The 18,894-nt window shown below is 38.4% G+C and overlaps 1 protein-coding gene across 1 annotated transcript in view; it reads left to right on the top strand.

Moving 5' to 3' along the window:
* Positions 1-231: 231 nt before the first annotated feature.
* The window catches only part of Cpsf73 (cleavage and polyadenylation specificity factor 73), a 60,559-nt gene continuing 41,896 nt past the window's right edge, over positions 232-18,894 (top strand). Inside the window, exons 1-4 of the mRNA XM_083115540.1 lie at positions 232-320; positions 9,319-9,382; positions 14,992-15,089; positions 15,839-15,967. Of these exons, the coding sequence (XP_082971666.1) occupies positions 250-320; positions 9,319-9,382; positions 14,992-15,089; positions 15,839-15,967 (362 nt within the window). The 5' untranslated portion in view covers positions 232-249. The remainder of the gene's footprint in view (positions 321-9,318; positions 9,383-14,991; positions 15,090-15,838; positions 15,968-18,894) is intronic.

Raw genomic sequence — 18,894 nt, forward strand, 5'->3', positions numbered from 1 at the left:
CAATCATGCTTTTTTGTTTCTTCTTTAGTACCTGCATAACTCGGCTCTGGGACTCACTCAGCTTATAATTAATGCGTATCTGGCGCCAACCCTGGAAGGGAAAGGCGACCGGAGCGTGGTACTGATCGCATCATCTCCAAAAATGCTTTATATCTCGTCATTAGTGACGTCAAGAAGCTTATTGGATAATAATCTGTGTCTGTCATTTTCTATTCGTCAATTAATATAATCTGTGCATGATATACAACTATGGCGGCGAAGAGGAAACCAGATTCACAAGTCCCCGCTGAAGAGAGTGATTACTTATCCATCAGGCCGTTGTATGTATATTTTTTCTAATTACGCGCAATTTTTTTTAAATGACTAGTGTTGTAACTTTATTTTTCGTATCCCAAACTGACAGCTCGTTGATTTGGAATGAATGCCACATTATGTCATGCTGAAATGATGCTTTGCACTAAAAAAGTTTGTGTATAGAAAGTAGGTGATCGGAATTAACATTATTTTGGTACTTGTTTACTATCCTTCGGACAGATTTCGTACATAGCCCCACGAACCATTTCCGGTAAGGTTAGGTTAGGTAGGGCCACGCATAGGTTACAATAGTTAAAAATTGGTTTCGAAAAAAAATATTCGGTACTACTTTACTATACCAGAGACACCTATCAATGATTTATTTTGCAATTTTTTACATTGCTAACGTACTATTCTGCATTGCGGAACATTTATTTAAGTGAAATAATAAATTTCTAACGAAAATAATGTCTATTTCTTACATTAACGAGTACTTACTGTTGTTCCTTATTTCCCACAAACCATCCATGGGTAGTCCCAAAAACCATTGACATTGACCACGGTGGCTCAGTCGGTAACGCGTCTGACTACCATGCTAAAGGTCCCGGGTTCGATCCCCGGCCGGTTCAAATCCGGGAACTTTTCTAACGATGGAAGGGGCCCCGGCACCCACCCAGCGTGGAATAACATGGGTACCTGGGGGGTAAAGGCGGTCAGGGGCGTGATTTATTTATTTATTTATTTAATTTAATTGAAACACAACAGGCGCATGCCCAATTACAGTGTTCAATATGGGATGACACCATTACATAAACAAGAACATAACTAAGAAAATTAACAAGAAATATGAATGACGCAATATTCATTTTACATTTAAAAACAATTGTGAGAAGAAATTAATTATTAGATTATAGAAGCAAAGGGAACACAGAGACAATACAATAATAAATGAAGCTAAACTGTTGGATATAACCTTACAAGCTGAATGAAAACCAAAATTCAATGAACAAAACAAAACAAAACAGAAATTCAGCGATTAGATCTTTTGTTACAATTACATTTAAATAGGTCTACGCTTGGATTATTCTTAGAAACTGAATTAAATAACTTGCACATTCTCCTCATGGGTTCAGCTTCGGTCATTTTGGTTCTTCCAAGGGGGATTTGAAAGAGATCAGTTCTGGGCCTTAACATACAGTTTGGCACATAAAAATTTAAATTCGACAACAGATTAAAATAATCTATTTTACCATTGATAAGCTTGAAGAGAAAAGTTATTTGACTTGTTTGCCTCCTTTCGTCGAGTGACGGAATATTAAAGATTTCGCGTAATATGTTGCTAGGAGTGAGTTTTGGATATGTACCATCAAGTTTAAATAGTAGATATCTGAGAAATTTATTTTGAAGCTTTTCTAATTTTTCGATATCTTTCTTGAATTGCGGGTTCCAAACAAGAGAAGCATATTCGAGTTTAGATCTGACGAGCGTATAATATAGCAAGAGAAATGTTTCCTTTTTTCTAAATTGATGACCCATTCTCATTATAAATCCCAAATTTCTGTGAGCTTCGCTTAAAATGCGGGCAATATGTGATTGGAATGTTAACTTTTGGTCAAAAGTGACCCCTAGGTCGGTAACTATATCCTCACTTTGTACTAACACATTAGAAATAGTGTATGAATGTTGAATAGGGTGTCTGTTGTGGGTGAATGATACAAGTTTACATTTCTTTAGGTTTAGGCTGACTTTATTAATTTCACACCACTGAAGCAAGTTATTCAGCTCTTCATGTAATATCGTACAGTCATCAGCGTTTTCGATATTTTTGTATATTTTAACATCATCAGCAAAGATTAATGTCTCACATTTTGTGAGTAGTTCTGGCAAATCGTTTATAAAAATTAAATATAGCAAGGGACCAAGGTTCGACCCCTGTGGGACTCCCGAACTGGCCACGAATTCGGTTGATCTGCAGCCTTGATACACGACATATTGTCGGCGGTTCTGCAGATAGGAAGAAAGAAGGGTAATAAGTGGAGGAGAAAGGCTATTGTTGGCAAATTTCTGTATTAATATATCGTGGTGAACTGTATCAAATGCCTTTGAAAAGTCTGTATATAAAACGTCAACTTGCCCTTTATTAGCTATACTGGGTGCAATGTAGCTTGTCAGTTCGACAAGATTGGTTACGGTTGAGCGTTTTTGGACAAATCCGTGCTGTTTGGGGGAAAGAATGGGTTTAATATGAAAATATATATGTTTGTATATTATCTGCTCGAAGAGTTTTGCTGGTACTGACAATTTTGCAATAGGCCTGTAGTTACATATGTCAGCCTTATCAGCGGCTTTGGGAATCGGACAGATTTCTGTTGTTTTCCATATTGCTGGAAATCTCGAAGTTCTGACAGCCAAGTTGAAAAGGGTGTGAAGAGGGTACTTAAGAATTTCCGAACATCCTTTAATTACATAAGGGGGGATTGAATCAGGGCCGGCGGATTTTTTAGGTTTCAGTTTTTTAATGGCTTCCTCAATTTCATTTAGCGATATTTCAGAGATATTTAAGATACTAGGAAGTGAGTTCATGTTTACATTAGGATGCGGATCTTTGTAGATAGATGGTTCCTTGGAATATACGGATTCAAAATACTTTGCAAAGAGATCTTGGACACTTTCATCATCGTCAATGGTTTTATCATTATACTTAGTTGGCTGCACGGGTGGATTTTTTCTTTGATTTTTAATGAAGGACCAAAACTGGTTAGTATCGTGAGCAAGATTGACCTCTGAAGCCTCAATATAGTTTTGGTAAGCTTTACTGATCTCCCATTTTAATTTCGTTCTTAAGGTTTTATACTTAATTTCGTGATGCGTTACATTTCCCATTCTTTGTTTCCATTTTTTGTGGTGACGTGATTTTGCTTTCAGATTTTTAATAATTTCCCGCGTGAACCAACATGGGTAAGATTTTTTTACAGAGGAGCGAGAGCGTGGAACACATTCATTAAAAATGCTTTCGATTATTTCATAAAATTTATCAACGGCAATCACATCACTCCACTCACGACTGGATCAAGAAAGTGTGGGGCGTTACCCCCACACCCCCTATACGCCTACATGGCCTGGTGCTATGCACAGGGGAACACTTTACCTTTTTTTTATTAGCCCAAAAATTCACGATAGCCCCACGAACCATCACGGGGACGAGGTATGCCTACTAGGTTAGGTTAGGCCTGTTAGGTTAGGTTCCATTAGCACTCCTTTCGTTCAATTTAGCATATACGGACAATACGGAGCGTATTGTGCTCTCGTGCAGAAAGCAAATGGCGGCAGCAGCAATAGCACGTCGGAAATAGATTTTCGTACAAAACCACATGCATTCGCATTAAAATGAATCAAAATTACATTCCCGAACATCAACAACGCTACAGAAAATGATTTGCGTAAGTATTTTCTCCTGTAAATTTGAAGAAATCTGTCTCGGGTATAGTAAAGTGTTACACACCATTCTCGCATAGCCCCACAAACCATTGACGCATAGCCCCACAGGTGTCCGAAGGATAGTAAACATTTACCATTATTTTAATTACAAAAGAAATGAAGCTATTTATACATAGTCACAAGCAAAAACTCAATTTCCAATTACAAAAATATGACTGCTGACCTCCGCGTTGAAAGAGAAGGGGTCCAGGTTTCGAATTCTCGATAAATTATGAATATTTTTCATTGGTTCAACGTCCACTTTTTCGTACTAATAAAATTAACCTTTCATCAAGGAAGAATAACTTCAGGGTAACAGTGGCGCCGAACGGATTTAATCATTTTTACAGAAGAAACTACTTACGGAAATTAGTTTCCGTAGCATTCTAAAATTTTATGGAGGGGAAGACTCTACTTTACGTCCTTTTCCTAAGGAATACGTGTCATATATCGTTGGAAAGCTTATTGTATAAGGAAGTCAACAACGTAAATCCCACAGCGAGGAAAGGTTACTTGGAGGAGGAAATCGATAAAAACCGATGTTGTCCGGATATGGCGTAATTGAACGTACTGAGGAAATTTTTCGTTGATGAAGCACATATTTAGGGGTGAAATGAGTGCTAATGGAACCTAACCTAACAGGCCTAACCTAACCTCGTACCCATCGGTTACCACCAAAAGTCAATAAGGACGTGAAGTAGTGTGTAGCCAGTGGAGGTATTTTCTTCCATCGTGGAATCTATTCGACCGGGAATTCATGTATTTTTGAAGAAAAACATCTCTCAGACGCACAATGACTGTTGCTTCCTCTACATGATGTTCCGTTCATGTTCATAATGTAACCCCCTGTCAGTGTTTCCAACCATGCCGTTGTTTTGCAAGAAGTGAAGGTGATTTTTTGGTAAATATCCATTATCGCCCGAACGGATTTCTTGAAAATACAGAAGAAACTACTTACTGAAATCAGTTTCTGTAGCATTGTCGAAAGTTCTTGGAGGTATTTTCTTTCGCGGAAACTGAAAACTTCACCATAGAATGCTGCAGAACAAGAAGTAATAACTTGTTATGTAAGGAACTTGCATTTTCTGTAACATTATGCCGTTGTTTCATTATGTACGTGCAGATGGCAAAAGCATCTAAAGTCATGTGGTCTCGCCAGTGTTTCCAAACGTGCCTTTTCTTTACGAAAACTTTTTTTAACTATGCTAACCCAACCCAACCTAACCTTGCCAGAAATAATCCGTGGGGCTATCGTGAATGGTTTTTGGGACTATTGTGAATGATTTTTGGGGCTATCTGTCAATGGTTTGTGGGGCTATCGTGAATGGTTTTTGGGGCTATCCATCAATGGTTTGTGATGACATAATGAACACGAAAGTAGGTATTTTTTGGTTAAGAAGGTTGAAACACTACATACCCACTCCAAATCGACAAAACACAAGCACGATGATCCATGACGCGTGCATGCCATATTGTCTGTTACCCAAGCGGAACAAGGAATACAAATAATGAAATTATGCCATTATACTTTTTGCACTAAAACAAACACAATTTTTCACATACAGAGTGATTTTTTGATTCCTTTCTTTACATCTGTAACACACAATATGGTGGGCACATTTTGACTCACGTTGTTGTTATGCAGTGTTTCCATCCTTTTTCACCGAAAAATACCTACTATGGTGTTCGTCATGTGTGAAAATTTTACATTATGCACGGGTAGCTGACGGATGGCCCAGGTAGCTGATGGATAGCCCCATGAACTATTCACGGATAGCCCTACGAACCATTCACGGATAGCCCCACGAACCATTTCTGATAAGGTTAGGTTAGGTTAGGCAAGCATAGTGAAAAAAAAAAAAGGGTTTGGAAACACTGACAGGGCCTTACATCATGAAACGTACGCAAGAGCAATGGCAATTGTGCGTTGGTGAGTTATTTCTCTTGAAAAATAATGATTTCCCGGTCAAATATGAAAGAAAATACCTCGATGAATGTTGGAAAGCTTGGAGAAACTCATTGCCGTAAGTAGTTTCTTATGTAAAAATGAAGAAATGTGTCTCCGACATAACGAACTGTTACCATAAGAAGGAATATTTATTGTTTATTTAGAAAATGTTTTGGCGGTTGAATACTTCTCCATGTGCATGAGTTGCCTCTCGTGCTGCCAAACTTAACTGCTGAGCTGGCCAATAGTCATCTGACATGTTGGCTCTGGCGGAGAACAGGTGATGACACGAGCAGGAACTTCACAGTCATCCAGAATGTTTTCATCATCAGTTTTACTTGTTTCGGAATCTCTGCCATCCTGGGACTCAGGAGAATAAATGGGATCAGAATTGGCACTTTCAAAGCTGTCATCCTCGAGTTCAGACTCTTTGTTTTCTAATAGTTCCCTCTCTAACAGGCTCGTCAAAATCATTGTCTGTGCTTCGGAAAATGGTTTGTTTTCTTTCTTGGAGCCATGAAAACACTGTTCACAAAAATACTATGAAAGAAATAAACACTCTTCGCAAATGTACACAACTCGAACCATGAGGTATTACGGACCAGGGCAAAAAATTGAAAATAAATCACATTGTTTCCTAGTGTGTTCCCAATATTTCTGGGAGCGATTTTACAATACCGGGAATTTCTCCATTTTGTTTCAAATTCGGCATACTCACTAAATTAGGGCTCCTAATCACGAATCTGAAGTTAAAATTTGGCGCTCACGTGTCAAACTTGCAAAATAAGAGGGTCAGTCATCGAAACCGACAATGCACAATTGCTCATTATTTATTGCAAGATTTTCTGTTTCGAATACTTAAAGAACGAAATATATATATTCCTGATATTACTACGACCCCAAAAATTTAACTATGTTTCCTAACCTAACCTAGCCTAACCTAACCATGCACCAATGGTTCGTGGGGCTAGCGCCAATGGTCCGTGGGCCTAGCCATAATTCAGGAATTTCTATACATGAGCGCCAAATTTTAAGTGCAGATTCGTGACTAGGAGACCCAAGTTAGTAAGTATCTGAAATTTCAAACAAATTAGAGAAATTCCCTGTATTGTTAAATTATACCTATTTCTGTATTACTTTTGTTCATAAAAACATAATTGTAATGTAAATAGAAAGCAAAATGCACTAGGTGGGCCTATCAGGCACCATCTTTGAATGCGTGTTATTTGAGACACTCATGCCAGTGAAAGTGTATAATAATTGGTTGGTAATAATGGTAATTTTTGTAATTGTTATAATTAATGAACTACACTTATATAAACAAAAAAGCATTAATGAAAAATTATTATGGTTTTTGAGAGTTTTAATGAATGGTAAAATATGTGTATGACACTCATTCAAATTGGTTATTATTTGTTATTAACCTTTAGATGCTGAGGCTGATTTTCCAGGTATTTGCAGTAATGCAGACCGTGTTTTTAGCAGAAAGTTTGAAACCCTGCATGCTTCTGCGTTCAGTATACTTTGTGACATATCACGCCGCAGACGTGAATCGAACCTAGGACCCTGGCATCATAAATAAATAAGCTAATCACGTTATAAAAAGGGTCCCCCTGAAGCATTGAAAAAGAGCTTCTTAAAAGCTCATCGCGGCAGCATCCTTCAGCGGAGTTGGAAAAACTCCGCTGACATTGCAGTAGAAAGTGAAATCAGTAATCAACGTTCTTGCTCAGAATTGCCGTTGCCAAAGGACACGATCGAAGCAACCGTCGTAACGGCCGATAGTTTGAATTTCACTTAAATAGATCGCGTGAAAAAATATCAGCCTTAGTTGTCTTCCGTTTTCCGTCAGATGAAGTAGTTACAAAAGAACTCCGTTTCTAGTTGTTTTCAGTTTACGTTGAATCCAGTTATCGCAAGAGAGCTCCACAGGCATCATAAGTTCAAAAAAAGGAGCGAACGAACGATCGGGATGTTAAAGTTATCGTTTAGAAAATCGGTCTACGAAAGTACAGAGTTTGGAGCCCGGAGTTGCTCCCTCGACCATTTTCTTACAGAGTAGGACCACGTCGATCCAAGGACCAGCGGAGAAGAGATCGCCGTAGAACTTCAGGTAACGAACATTCCTTATGTCTTTCCTCCCCCTGCCTGTTCAGTCAAAGGTAGTGTTTTTAAATATATGTCTGTGTGTTCTTATTTATTTTAGTCCCCTTGCAGTTTGAGTGTCGACGTTGCTCTTCAGAGCTACCCCCTTCCTCTTACAATGTTCCTCTCGCTCAGCAAGCGAGTGGCTAAAGGCTGTCATAGCCCATCAACGATCCCCCCTTTTAGACTTTATACGGTGCTATATATTTTCCGTAATTAGTTAGATGAAAAAGATGAAAGAAAGGGAACATTACTATTTTTTTACATGAAATTTGAAATTCATCGGTGCCTGGTATGTTTGCCATTGATGTGAAAAAAATTATGCACTTATTGATAATACTTTTGGAGAAAAGAAAAATTCAATGCACTAACGCCGAGCATGTTTTCAGCGTGAAATTTGAAATTCTGCATTCTTCTACATGAAATTTTATATTTCTGGAACTAAGAATGCTAGAAGTGCAAATGATACCTCGTTTTCTCCAGTATACTTTAGGCTATAATCCTGATGGAAAAAAAATGCTTGTATTTCCAAAAGTGTGTTTTGAAACACCAAAATTGAGAAAGAAGTGATGTTTTCGAAACCAATGAAAATAAATCGCAAAAAAGAAAAATTACATTTTTTTTACATCGCCCCACCCCCCTTAAATAGCAACAATGAAATTAAACTTTACTGTTAATTACATACATACAGACTCATGCAGAACTCAAAACATGTATCTCCGATCGTTATCCAAGTTACAGTATGTTAAAAAAGTAACATACTACGAGAACAAGTGGCTTGTGAAATCACTATCACAAGCCGTAAGAGAAATACCTGCTATGACACCCGTGTCATAACCCTTTAGGGTTAGGATTGATGATTATTGTAATTAGTAAATAACTGCATATATACAGAGCATTCCCTGACATTCGCTACGAGACTCGGCGGCAAGCGGCCCGGCGTCAGCGCTTGTCTTTCCCGGTGAATGGGTCCACAACAGTCGCATGCTACAGTCTGTTTTTTTCGCTCTCTTTCCCTTTCTGTTGACGTTGGAGACTGACGCCAGTATAATCCTCCAGATTGTGGCTTAATATTGTACAAGAATCGGAAGAATTACTACACAATATGAAAACTGTAATTTTAATAGCTGACTCTAGCGACTGTCGCGGACCCATTCACCGGGATTGACAAGCACTGATGCCGAGCCGCTTGCTGCCGAGGCTTGTAGCGAATGTCAGGGAATGCTCTGTATAATCAACAAAGGAAGCAGTGATTCAATAACAAATTGGTTTCTTGAATTCTAATGATAAAAAAGAGTGTGGGGTGAGCCCCCATTCCTCGGGTAAGCTATGGTTAATGCATTAACTGTGTACATAAGATTTATTTGATTTGATGTACTATATATGTATTATATATATACTATATATAGTTGAGACTGGTTTAATCTAGTTTACCATTGTATTTACTTTTACAGGGGAGCAGGACAAGAAGTTGGGCGATCATGTATCATGCTGGAATTCAAAGGGAAAAAAATCATGGTAAGCAGGAATGGAATTTTACTTCTTAAATAAATATTAAAGGAATGAATAGAACTTAGATATGTCCAAACTCTCCGCTCCATGGAGCTAGCTACATCCTAGATTTGCTACCAAAGGTTAATTGAAACTTTTACGATTCTTCTTGGTAAAATATTTGTATTGAAATAATTGTTTTATGGACAGGCAGATGGAGCAGTTGAGATGATGTATGTCCCGTTAAACTTTCATTTGGAAGATTTTCAACTGGAGAGAAATTTCGATAGCTATTCCATTTACTCGTTTCTGATTTATCGACAGGTTACTTTACTTGATGAAAAGATTCTCTCAGGCTATCGACCAGGTGAGTTGTGGAAAAGATTCCAAGCTTTTGAGTGATTGCAAGTGATTCTACAGGGTGTCCCACGAACGGCGCAACTGGGAATTAAGAGTGGCGTTACTTTGTAACCGAAACCTGTACATACATAAGTCATACACCAAATGTTACCCCTGTCCAAGTAGATATTTTTAAACATAGAAACAACAAACGGGATGCAGTGTTGTTCATGCAGTGTTGCCAAATGTAAGTGAAAGTGTAAATTTATATTTCCACAAAGCATGGAAAATTGCATGTCAAACATTCGTACGGAAATTTGGACGTCAATTTCCACCTTGGGTAGGTGGACTATTTCGCCATCTATAGTTCAGAGAAGAAAATCGATCGTTTTCGCGTATAGCCAATCCTGAAATGCCTCGTAAAGGCGTACCGGTCCAAATGGGTGTTTTAAAAAAATTATGAGGTACAGTGGCAACACTGTTGATGTTTGAAGGCAAGAAAAGGTGTGTTTAGTGATGGTCTATGACATGGAAATACTGGAAACAGGAAAAAAAGAAAATGAAAATTATGGTGAAAAAAGTGTTACTTACCTACTCCTGGCAACCATGCAATGCGATAAGAGCACCCACCGAACGAGAACAAAAGAATCAGTTAGTTGTGTACTCAGAACTGTTTGAGCCGTGCATTTCGCATTGTTTGTAGGGGAAGATTAGAATTGTTCTGTGAAATGAAGTACTCTTTGGAAGAGAGTGGAACATTATTTTTGTTCAAAATCGTACGCTAGTGTAAAAACTGTGTTTCGCGAGAAATATCCGAATAACAGTGTTCCAGAAAATTCGACGATATATCGACTTGTTTCCAGATTTCGTGAAACAGGATCAGTTAATGACAAACCCTACCACAGACAACCACCAGTTTTGACACAAGGTGTGCAGCAGGATGTGGAGCAGAGAATATCACAATCTCCCAGGAAATCTGTTCATAAACTTGCTGCACAGTCAGGTGTATCAAAAACAACAACTCACCGAGCGTTAAAACAATTGCACCTACGTGCACATAAGGTACAGGCTGTGCAAGAACTGAAGGAAGCAGACAAAGGTGCACGTGCAAGATACTGCCAGTGGTTTAGAAATTTTATTAGAGACAATGGTGTGAATATTTTGGATAAGATTTTTTTCACTGATGAAGCATGGTTCCACTTAAATGGATATGTCAACAGTCACAATTCTCGACACTGGTCAAGTAACAATCCCCATTTGTTACATGAACAATCACTTCATCCACAAAAGATCGGTGTGTGGTGCGCGATTTCGCGGAGAAAAATAATCTGTCCATTCTTTTTCAACACAACAGTTGACGGAATAGTTTATCGTGACCTTATCACACAGTTTATTTCTCTGTTGGAAAGTGATGAACGTGATTGTTGGTTTCAACAAGACTCCGCAACATGTCACACGTCTAATGAAACTTTAGACATGTTGGCAGAATTTTTTGGCCATCACATTATAAGCAAAAACCTATGGCCCGGTTGCTCCTCGGATCTGACGTCTCCAGATTTTTTTCTGTGGGGTTATTTGAAACAAACAGTTTACATTAATAACCCAAGAACACTTGATGATCTAAAAATAAACATTTGCACAGCCATTAACAATATAAACCAATCAACCTTGCATAAAGTTGCTTCCAACATGATAAAACGTGTTGATGAATGTCTCAGGGAAAATGGTTGTAATTTTCAACATCTTTTGTAAAGCTAAACTGCCTGTTAAGCGCATTGCATGGTTGCCAGGAGTAGGTAAGTAACACTTTTTTCACCATAATTTTCATTTTCTTTTTTTCCTGTTTCCAGTATTTCCATGTCATAGACCATCACTAAACACACCTTTTCTTGCCTCAAACATCAACAGTGTTGCCACTGTACCTCATAATTTTTTTAAAACACCCATTTGGACCGGTACGCCTTTACGAGGCATTTCAGGATTGGCTATACGCAAAAACGATCGGTTTTCTTCTCTGAACTATAGATGGCGAAATAGTCCACCTACCCAAGGTGGAAATTGACGTCCAAATTTCCGTACGAATGTTTGACATGCAATTTTCCATGCTTTGTGGAAAAATAAATTTACACTTTCACTTACATTTGGCAACACTGCATGAACAACACTGCACCCCGTTTGTTGTTTCTATGTTTAAAAATATGTACTTGGACAGGGATAACATTTGGTGTATGACTTATGTATGTACAGGTTTCGGTTACAAAGTAACGCCACTCTTAATTCCCAGTTGCGCCGTTCGTGGGACACCCTGTACTTTCTACCCTGAAGATGAGAGTGACGTTAGCTCTCGAAAGCTTGGAATCTTTTCCACAACTCACCTGGTTTCTAGCCACAGGAAGTTTATTAATGGAGGAGATAGTTCCAGGTGGTGGCCGCGGTGGCTCAGTCGGTAACGCGTCTGACTACCATGCTCAAGGTCCCGGGTTCGATCCCCGGCCGGTTCAAATCCGGGAACTTTTCTAACGGTGGAAGCGGCCCCGGCGCCTACCCAGCGTCGAATAACATGGGTACCTGGGGGAAACCCTGGGGGGTAAAGGCGGTCAGGGGCGTGATGCTGATCACATCACCCCCACTCACGACCGGATCAAGAAAGTGTGGGGCGTTACCCCCACACCCCCTATACGCCTTCATGGCGTGGTGCTATGCACAGGGGAACACTTTACCTTTTTTACCTTTTTTGATAGTTCCAGGTTTGTTCAGGTCTATTTATATTATTTTCCAGATCTATATTTTTTTAAACAAAGAAAAGTTGTTATTGTTAATAACCCGTAGCAGAAGGCCAGTTTGCAGTAACTAGCAAAAGCAAGCTGAGTTCTCACCTTTAACTGCCGTGTAATTCATATCCCTTGGTAGTAGTATATTTTTTACATTTTGTTTTTACCAGAAAAGTTCTAAAAATTATTAATTTAAGTTCTAAGCATATGTTAATTTATCTAACAGAAACTCACAATTGATTCTTGGACATTTTATCGATAAAACTGAATTTAGAAAAATTGAAAATGAAGAAATCACATGTCACATTTTTTAACATTAATAGTAAAGAGGTGGAAATCATTGAAACGTGTGGTTGGCATCTGCATTCTGTTTCTATCCTGTGCGCCTGCACTCTAGTGTGGGGTGGGTGATGTTATGGGTGACACCTGGTGGGAAAAGTGACAACCGTAATGCAAAGGGAGCTGTAGATTCGGACGACTTTGACGGCACATGAAAGCAACGGGAGAGAATGGAACGGAGAGCTTGCAAATCCGGACACGGCCCTTCTGTTACAGACTTTGTTTCATAATAACTACGAACACAGGTAACACATTGTTGCAACACTCCACTGCAACTGGCTACATGAAATGGCATCCTCTCCTCTAGTGCTCCTCTTCCTACCAACCACGACAAGTTATTGCGCCAGCAAAATATTCAAATTTGAAATGTGTCAGTCTGCTCCTTATCACCCTTTATAATGGAATTAATAATTATACATTTTGCACTAGCTTGTTGTTTTTACGGCATTATTATTTGAACAAGTTTAACTTATTGTTGAACAGATACTTCAGTGTGTGTACTGTCACGTTTAGGCCGTTCGCCGGCTTAAACTGCTTGGCTGCGAGAGGGTGTATGTATGGGGGATGGAATAAATTACGCTCATTGCCCCTTTACCAATATTTAAGGTGAGAAAATACAATTACGCACCAATTGTGCATTTATTTCAGTATCGCCCGAATGGGCACTGCTACTAAAACAAACCCTGGGTGTATCCAAGAGTATGAATTTCTCTCCATGTTGCAAGTGCAAACATTTTGTTATGTTGATTATTAAGCTGGACACGATGTTTGAAATATGATGAATAAGAATTTTCGGAATCCCATGTATTCCTTATGGGGAATCAACTTCAACTTCAACATCAAGTTACGGCTAATCAAATGGAAGTTTCGACTTTTCCGCTGGTGAAATTCATCTTCAAACTGCCCTCTTCCCGTTGACATCTCTTTCTATTCCATCGGAAGTTTTATATTCACAAGAGAATGAATCAAATCATACTCCCATATGATCAATGCTTTTTTCCTTGCCTCCTGGCAGTGTTGCCAAACCTGATGGGCATAAAAGAACTAAATTTCACCTTAAATGGAGTTAAAACTGACTCTCATGGAGCTAGATTTACGATGGCTGGATAAAGTACCTTCTAGTGTAATGTTAGTTGTCAAAAGGGTGGGGCACTGCTATTATCGTTAACTCTAAATTGATGACAATTTATTCTTAGTTTTCAATATCTAGATCCGGCGGTATAGCCCATCTCAATAATCCACCGATGGTGGTATGAAATCGAAAGTAAAGAATTCCCTGACGACAATATTATGTCAATTTCACATCTAACATTGCGCTGTAAAGTAGTAGCTGGGGAGATAAGAGAGAGTGACGCAGCCAATATAACAATATCACGTCACATACAAAATGTATAATTATGACGAAAGGTGGTCTATGTGGGTCGGAATCAGAGATGGCATCATAGTGGGGCACGGGGGGTGGGCGTCCCAGTTCACAGCTGAATGAGTGCACGAAAGATTGATTTAGTTTATTTTACTTCACGTTTTGTGCCGCTTGGCTAATTTGGGAAGATGGGGATGAGTGATGAAATTGATGAATGGACATTCGCAAACAACCAAGCCTGAGCGGGATTCGAATCCGGGACCTTTGGCGTCGCACCACGATGTGCTAACCTCTCGGCCACAGGGTCCGGCTAGAGTGCACGAAAGAGCCAGATCTGGCTCCAAGAGAGCTAAGTTGGCACACTGCCATGGACGGAAGGGCTTGGGAAGACTCCCGTGGAAATTGTATCGCATGCCCTTAATAGAATCTGCTCAAGCGAGAGAGAGAATGATCACGCACGAACCAGCAAGATATATAAACACTAATGAGAAACCCAAAGTGTCACCACTGTACCTGGTTTCCTTCGTGGTTCCTTGGCAGAGTCACGACGTGGCAGTGTCGGTCCATCAATGGTGTCCTCAGTGGGTTCGCCTAAACCTGTTAGATGAACCAACTTAACACGGTCACTCCAACTTAACACGGTCACTCGCAACAAGCTTCGCTTTCTCGATCCAGACTCTCTCGGCGACCTCTCATCACCTGGGGAGTGCTGGCATTTCTGATTACATAGCATTTTATTTCCGGCTTGTGACAGTACCATACAACTAAAATTCCATTCTGTTAGGTGCACTGTTGTCGATAATGGATCATTTATTCACTTACAGTTGGATTGCGGTATTCATCCAGGTTTGTCAGGAATGGATGCGCTTCCATTTGTGGATCTCATAGAAGCAGATGAAATTGATATCCTACTTGTTTCACAGTAAGTATGATGTAGTTCCGGTATATTTTTTTGTTATGTGCTATATGGCTACTAAATATGTAGAGGGCCTTTCCACGTCAGTTCAACCAGACCCGTGATTTCAGATTTTGATCAAAATTGGCACATTTAATCCTTCAATGGTGGTGAGAAACACACAAATTGTTTTGTCTCTAATTTGTCTGGTTTCGTTTTTATAGCTACCCAAACTTTCAGTGATTCATTCTTTCTTCTGCTGTCTTGGGGGGGAAAAGATGTTAACCAAACAACAAGGATTGCAGAAAACAAAATACGGCAACATATCACATTCATATTTTATTACACCAATAAATGAATAAAAATATTATCTGATTTTTTGGCTGAAAATATATTTTACTAAAATTTGAATTATCATTGTAAGGGAAAGGTGCAACACCAACATAAATATTTTTTTATACTGAACTTGTTTGTATGGTCTAATTTACCCAGAAATAAAGTTGCTTTTATTCCTTCTGAAAATGTGACAACTTATTTCTGAATTTTTCTCAATGTTTATATGCAATGGTATTTATCGCACACATACAATTTTTTTTTCAGTCACAGTCATTTGTGGCTTTTTTTTTTAACATTAATGCTACAGCGTTTAATAATACAGGGCATGGTATATCAACTCGACAATATTTTTTTGCTTTTGCCCAACTGAAAGTAATGTTTTCTTATTCTTTTATCTCGTATTTTATTGATAATTTTTAGTGATTTTATTTTTATTTCAGTTTTCATCTTGACCATTCAGGTGCTTTGCCCTGGTTCCTGCAGAAGACCAGTTTCAAGGGGCGTTGTTTCATGACGCATGCAACTAAAGCAATCTACAGATGGCTTTTGTCAGATTACATCAAAGTCAGGTGAGAGATAAAGCTACACACTTTATTTTTTAGTATGCTTTGAAGATTGTAACAGATGGGTTGGTTTTGCATCCCTTCTTGCTTTTGTTCAGCAGGAAACAATTGCTTTTCAAGTTTTATTTCTACTCTCAAGTTGCGTATCAAAGAAAAAGTCAAAAATATATTTTCCTACATTTATTACAGAATAACCTTTAGCAAACAATTATAAGGTTTAATGTGTAAATTCCTCAAGTCCCTGCTTGTCCTTTGTTTATAAATGTCAACTTAATACTGTTTATAAATGTCAACTTAATACAAGGTTTCAAAGCGGTACTTTGGATTGTTTTGATGAAAATTGCTGTAGCTACACACTTATAATAAATTGAGTTCAAAATAACAACTGAATAATATCACATTTACTTACGTGAACCATGGCTAGCCTGTTTGTTCTGAATAGCGCTATTCTTTCACCCTTTGGTGATTTACCTTCGTTTTAATCACTAAATATGAGAGCTTTCATTATCACTTTAGCACTTTTCTTTCCCTACACTTCCTTTAGCCTTTAACTCAGATCCAACTTGAAAATCCCAGGAACAGCTGGCGAAATCTCCTCCAGACGATTGTGCTATTGTTTAATCACTCGTGTCCTCAGTGCAACTTTCAGGTCGACCAACTTGGACCCAACTATTTTCGAGGATTCTGAAAACTAAACAGGAGAGTCACCGAACTTAAAGATTCTGAGTTTCATTTCTCAACGCGAGATGACATTTATTCATGTGCATGTGATACAGTACTGTATCTCCTTTTAAATTTGTTGAATTTTGAAATACATTTGATTTTGTGCATCGGAACCATGGACTTTGGGAACCATGTTGTTTGCGAGTGTCACCAGTTTCATCATAGTATTACTCATCTTCATGATAGCCAAAAGTAGCAGAAAAGCAAAGTAAGAAAGCCAAATCAATAACAATTACAAGGGAGAGCAAATGAAAACCTTCATTTGTTTTTGTTTCTTGTCTAGTAGATTTCTGTATGTAAGGTTGCGCAAATTTCCTGCTTTTTAGCACAGACGTATTGCTCATATATTATCAATAGAGCCCGGAAGTTTGGCAAAATGCTTCTTTTTATCTACTGCATATATTGATAAAATGTTTACGGATATACGTTTGTTATGTTGTTTCGAATGTTTTGGAAGCCTTTTCATTTTGCCTATTTGGGACCCCACTGCCTATTTTTAATTATAATGCCTTTTTTTTGCCTTTTTCAATGAAATTTGACATTTTTTTATAAAAAAATGTGTATATAAATTATTTTTCTCCCAAAAAACGTTGTTGGCATTTATTTTTCTTCCGTTTATTATGTGAATAATTTTCGCCTTATTTAAGTAATATTGAACTCACGCATGTTTCAACATTGCTGAAGGAGGAAAGTGTGAGAAAAAAGTATTTCATGCTGAGTCAGGATATTGCCTTTCGGTTTAACATTTCTTGTGCATGATTGACTGCTGAAGTGGACAGGTTGATTTCGAACATGAAGAAAATATTTCTGAAATCTCCCTTTCGAACCCGAAAATTTCAGGAAGTTGCGATTGAGCTTAGTTTACCTCAGCAACCAGTCTTGACGAGATGGGAAACCTGGATATCAACAGCTATATATTATGCTAACAACCTTCAAAAAATCAGTGAGGTGATCGATGCTCTTCCAGAAAATGAAGCGGCTTCAATTCGTGAAGTGAAAAAACTCCTGTGCTATTCAAGTTTACTTTTGCACATTATGGTGCATTGCCAGAGACAATTACAATTATAGCATCCATGAAAATCTTCGAGGAATATATGCAGCAGATGATGGAAGTGCCAGGAGAAAAGGGGTCAGCTGTTGCAGAAAAGTGCAAACAGGTAGTGAGTGCAAATGAGGACTTGAAACAATTGAAAACAATTTGTGATATTCTAAAAGGTGAAAATGCTGTTACCAAAATGAGTTCAGCTACATTAGCTTGTTATATGTATGCTCCAATAACTTCTGTCGAAGTAGAAAGATCATTTTCTTTTATGAAAAACATTCTCTCTGACAGACGACTATCAATGAATGTTGAGAACTTAAAAAGCACCTTGTAGTTATGTACATTTTGCCAGAAATTATAGATAAAAGTAAGCGACTTCTAAATGTGCCTTTTTTCGGTTTATTTTGCCCTTTTTTTTCATTTTTAGTGCCTATTTACCACATTATAAATGCCTTTTTGCCTGCCTATTTTAACGAAAATAAATGCCTGAACTTCCGGGCTCTAATTATCAACTTTGAGTTAGTGCCTGTATGCCTTAAGAAGAATAAGTCTTTGGGGTCCACGTGCAGTCACTTATGAGCCTCTGCGAAGGCCTTTCCACCCATCTGCCTGCGAACTAAGGCCATTGTCGAACTTTCTCCTCCATTAATAAACTTACTGGTGTGTGGTAGGCATGCACAGAGATATTGAATTATCGTTGGCTGAGAAAGTTCTGTCTCTCTTATTCTGACAGTCGGCAAGAAACCACTCCTCTTCACTGGCGCATCATATGTTAGGAGACGCCATCTTTGAAATGTCAAAAATGGCGTTTTGAAGCTCACTTAATCAGTGTTGCAGCCTTGAGGTGGTTTTTGTAGAAAGCAGTTCATGCCTCATGTAAATTTGAGCTGTATACAGTCTGTGGTACAATTTTTATTGAACTTTTAAGGTTTTCATTTCACTTGTAATATGATTGTCTGATTGTATCCTGAACATCATCGACTTGTCTTCTTTTTTACAGTTCTAAGTATATTATTTGTTCTCATTGAAGATTGACTGTGTCATTGGACATCGAATATCTAATTTTCCCTCATTGCATTCTTTAACCTAGAATTTTATTTTGTGTGTGCAGCTGATTTACTGCAATGCATTTATTTCAAGTGTTCACTTTGTTCCTTCACAGTTTACA

Source organism: Lepisma saccharinum, chromosome 30 (genome assembly GCF_977018435.1).
Source record: "Lepisma saccharinum chromosome 30, izLepSacc3.1, whole genome shotgun sequence".
In the NCBI taxonomy this organism is placed as follows: Eukaryota; Metazoa; Arthropoda; class Insecta; order Zygentoma; family Lepismatidae; genus Lepisma; species Lepisma saccharinum.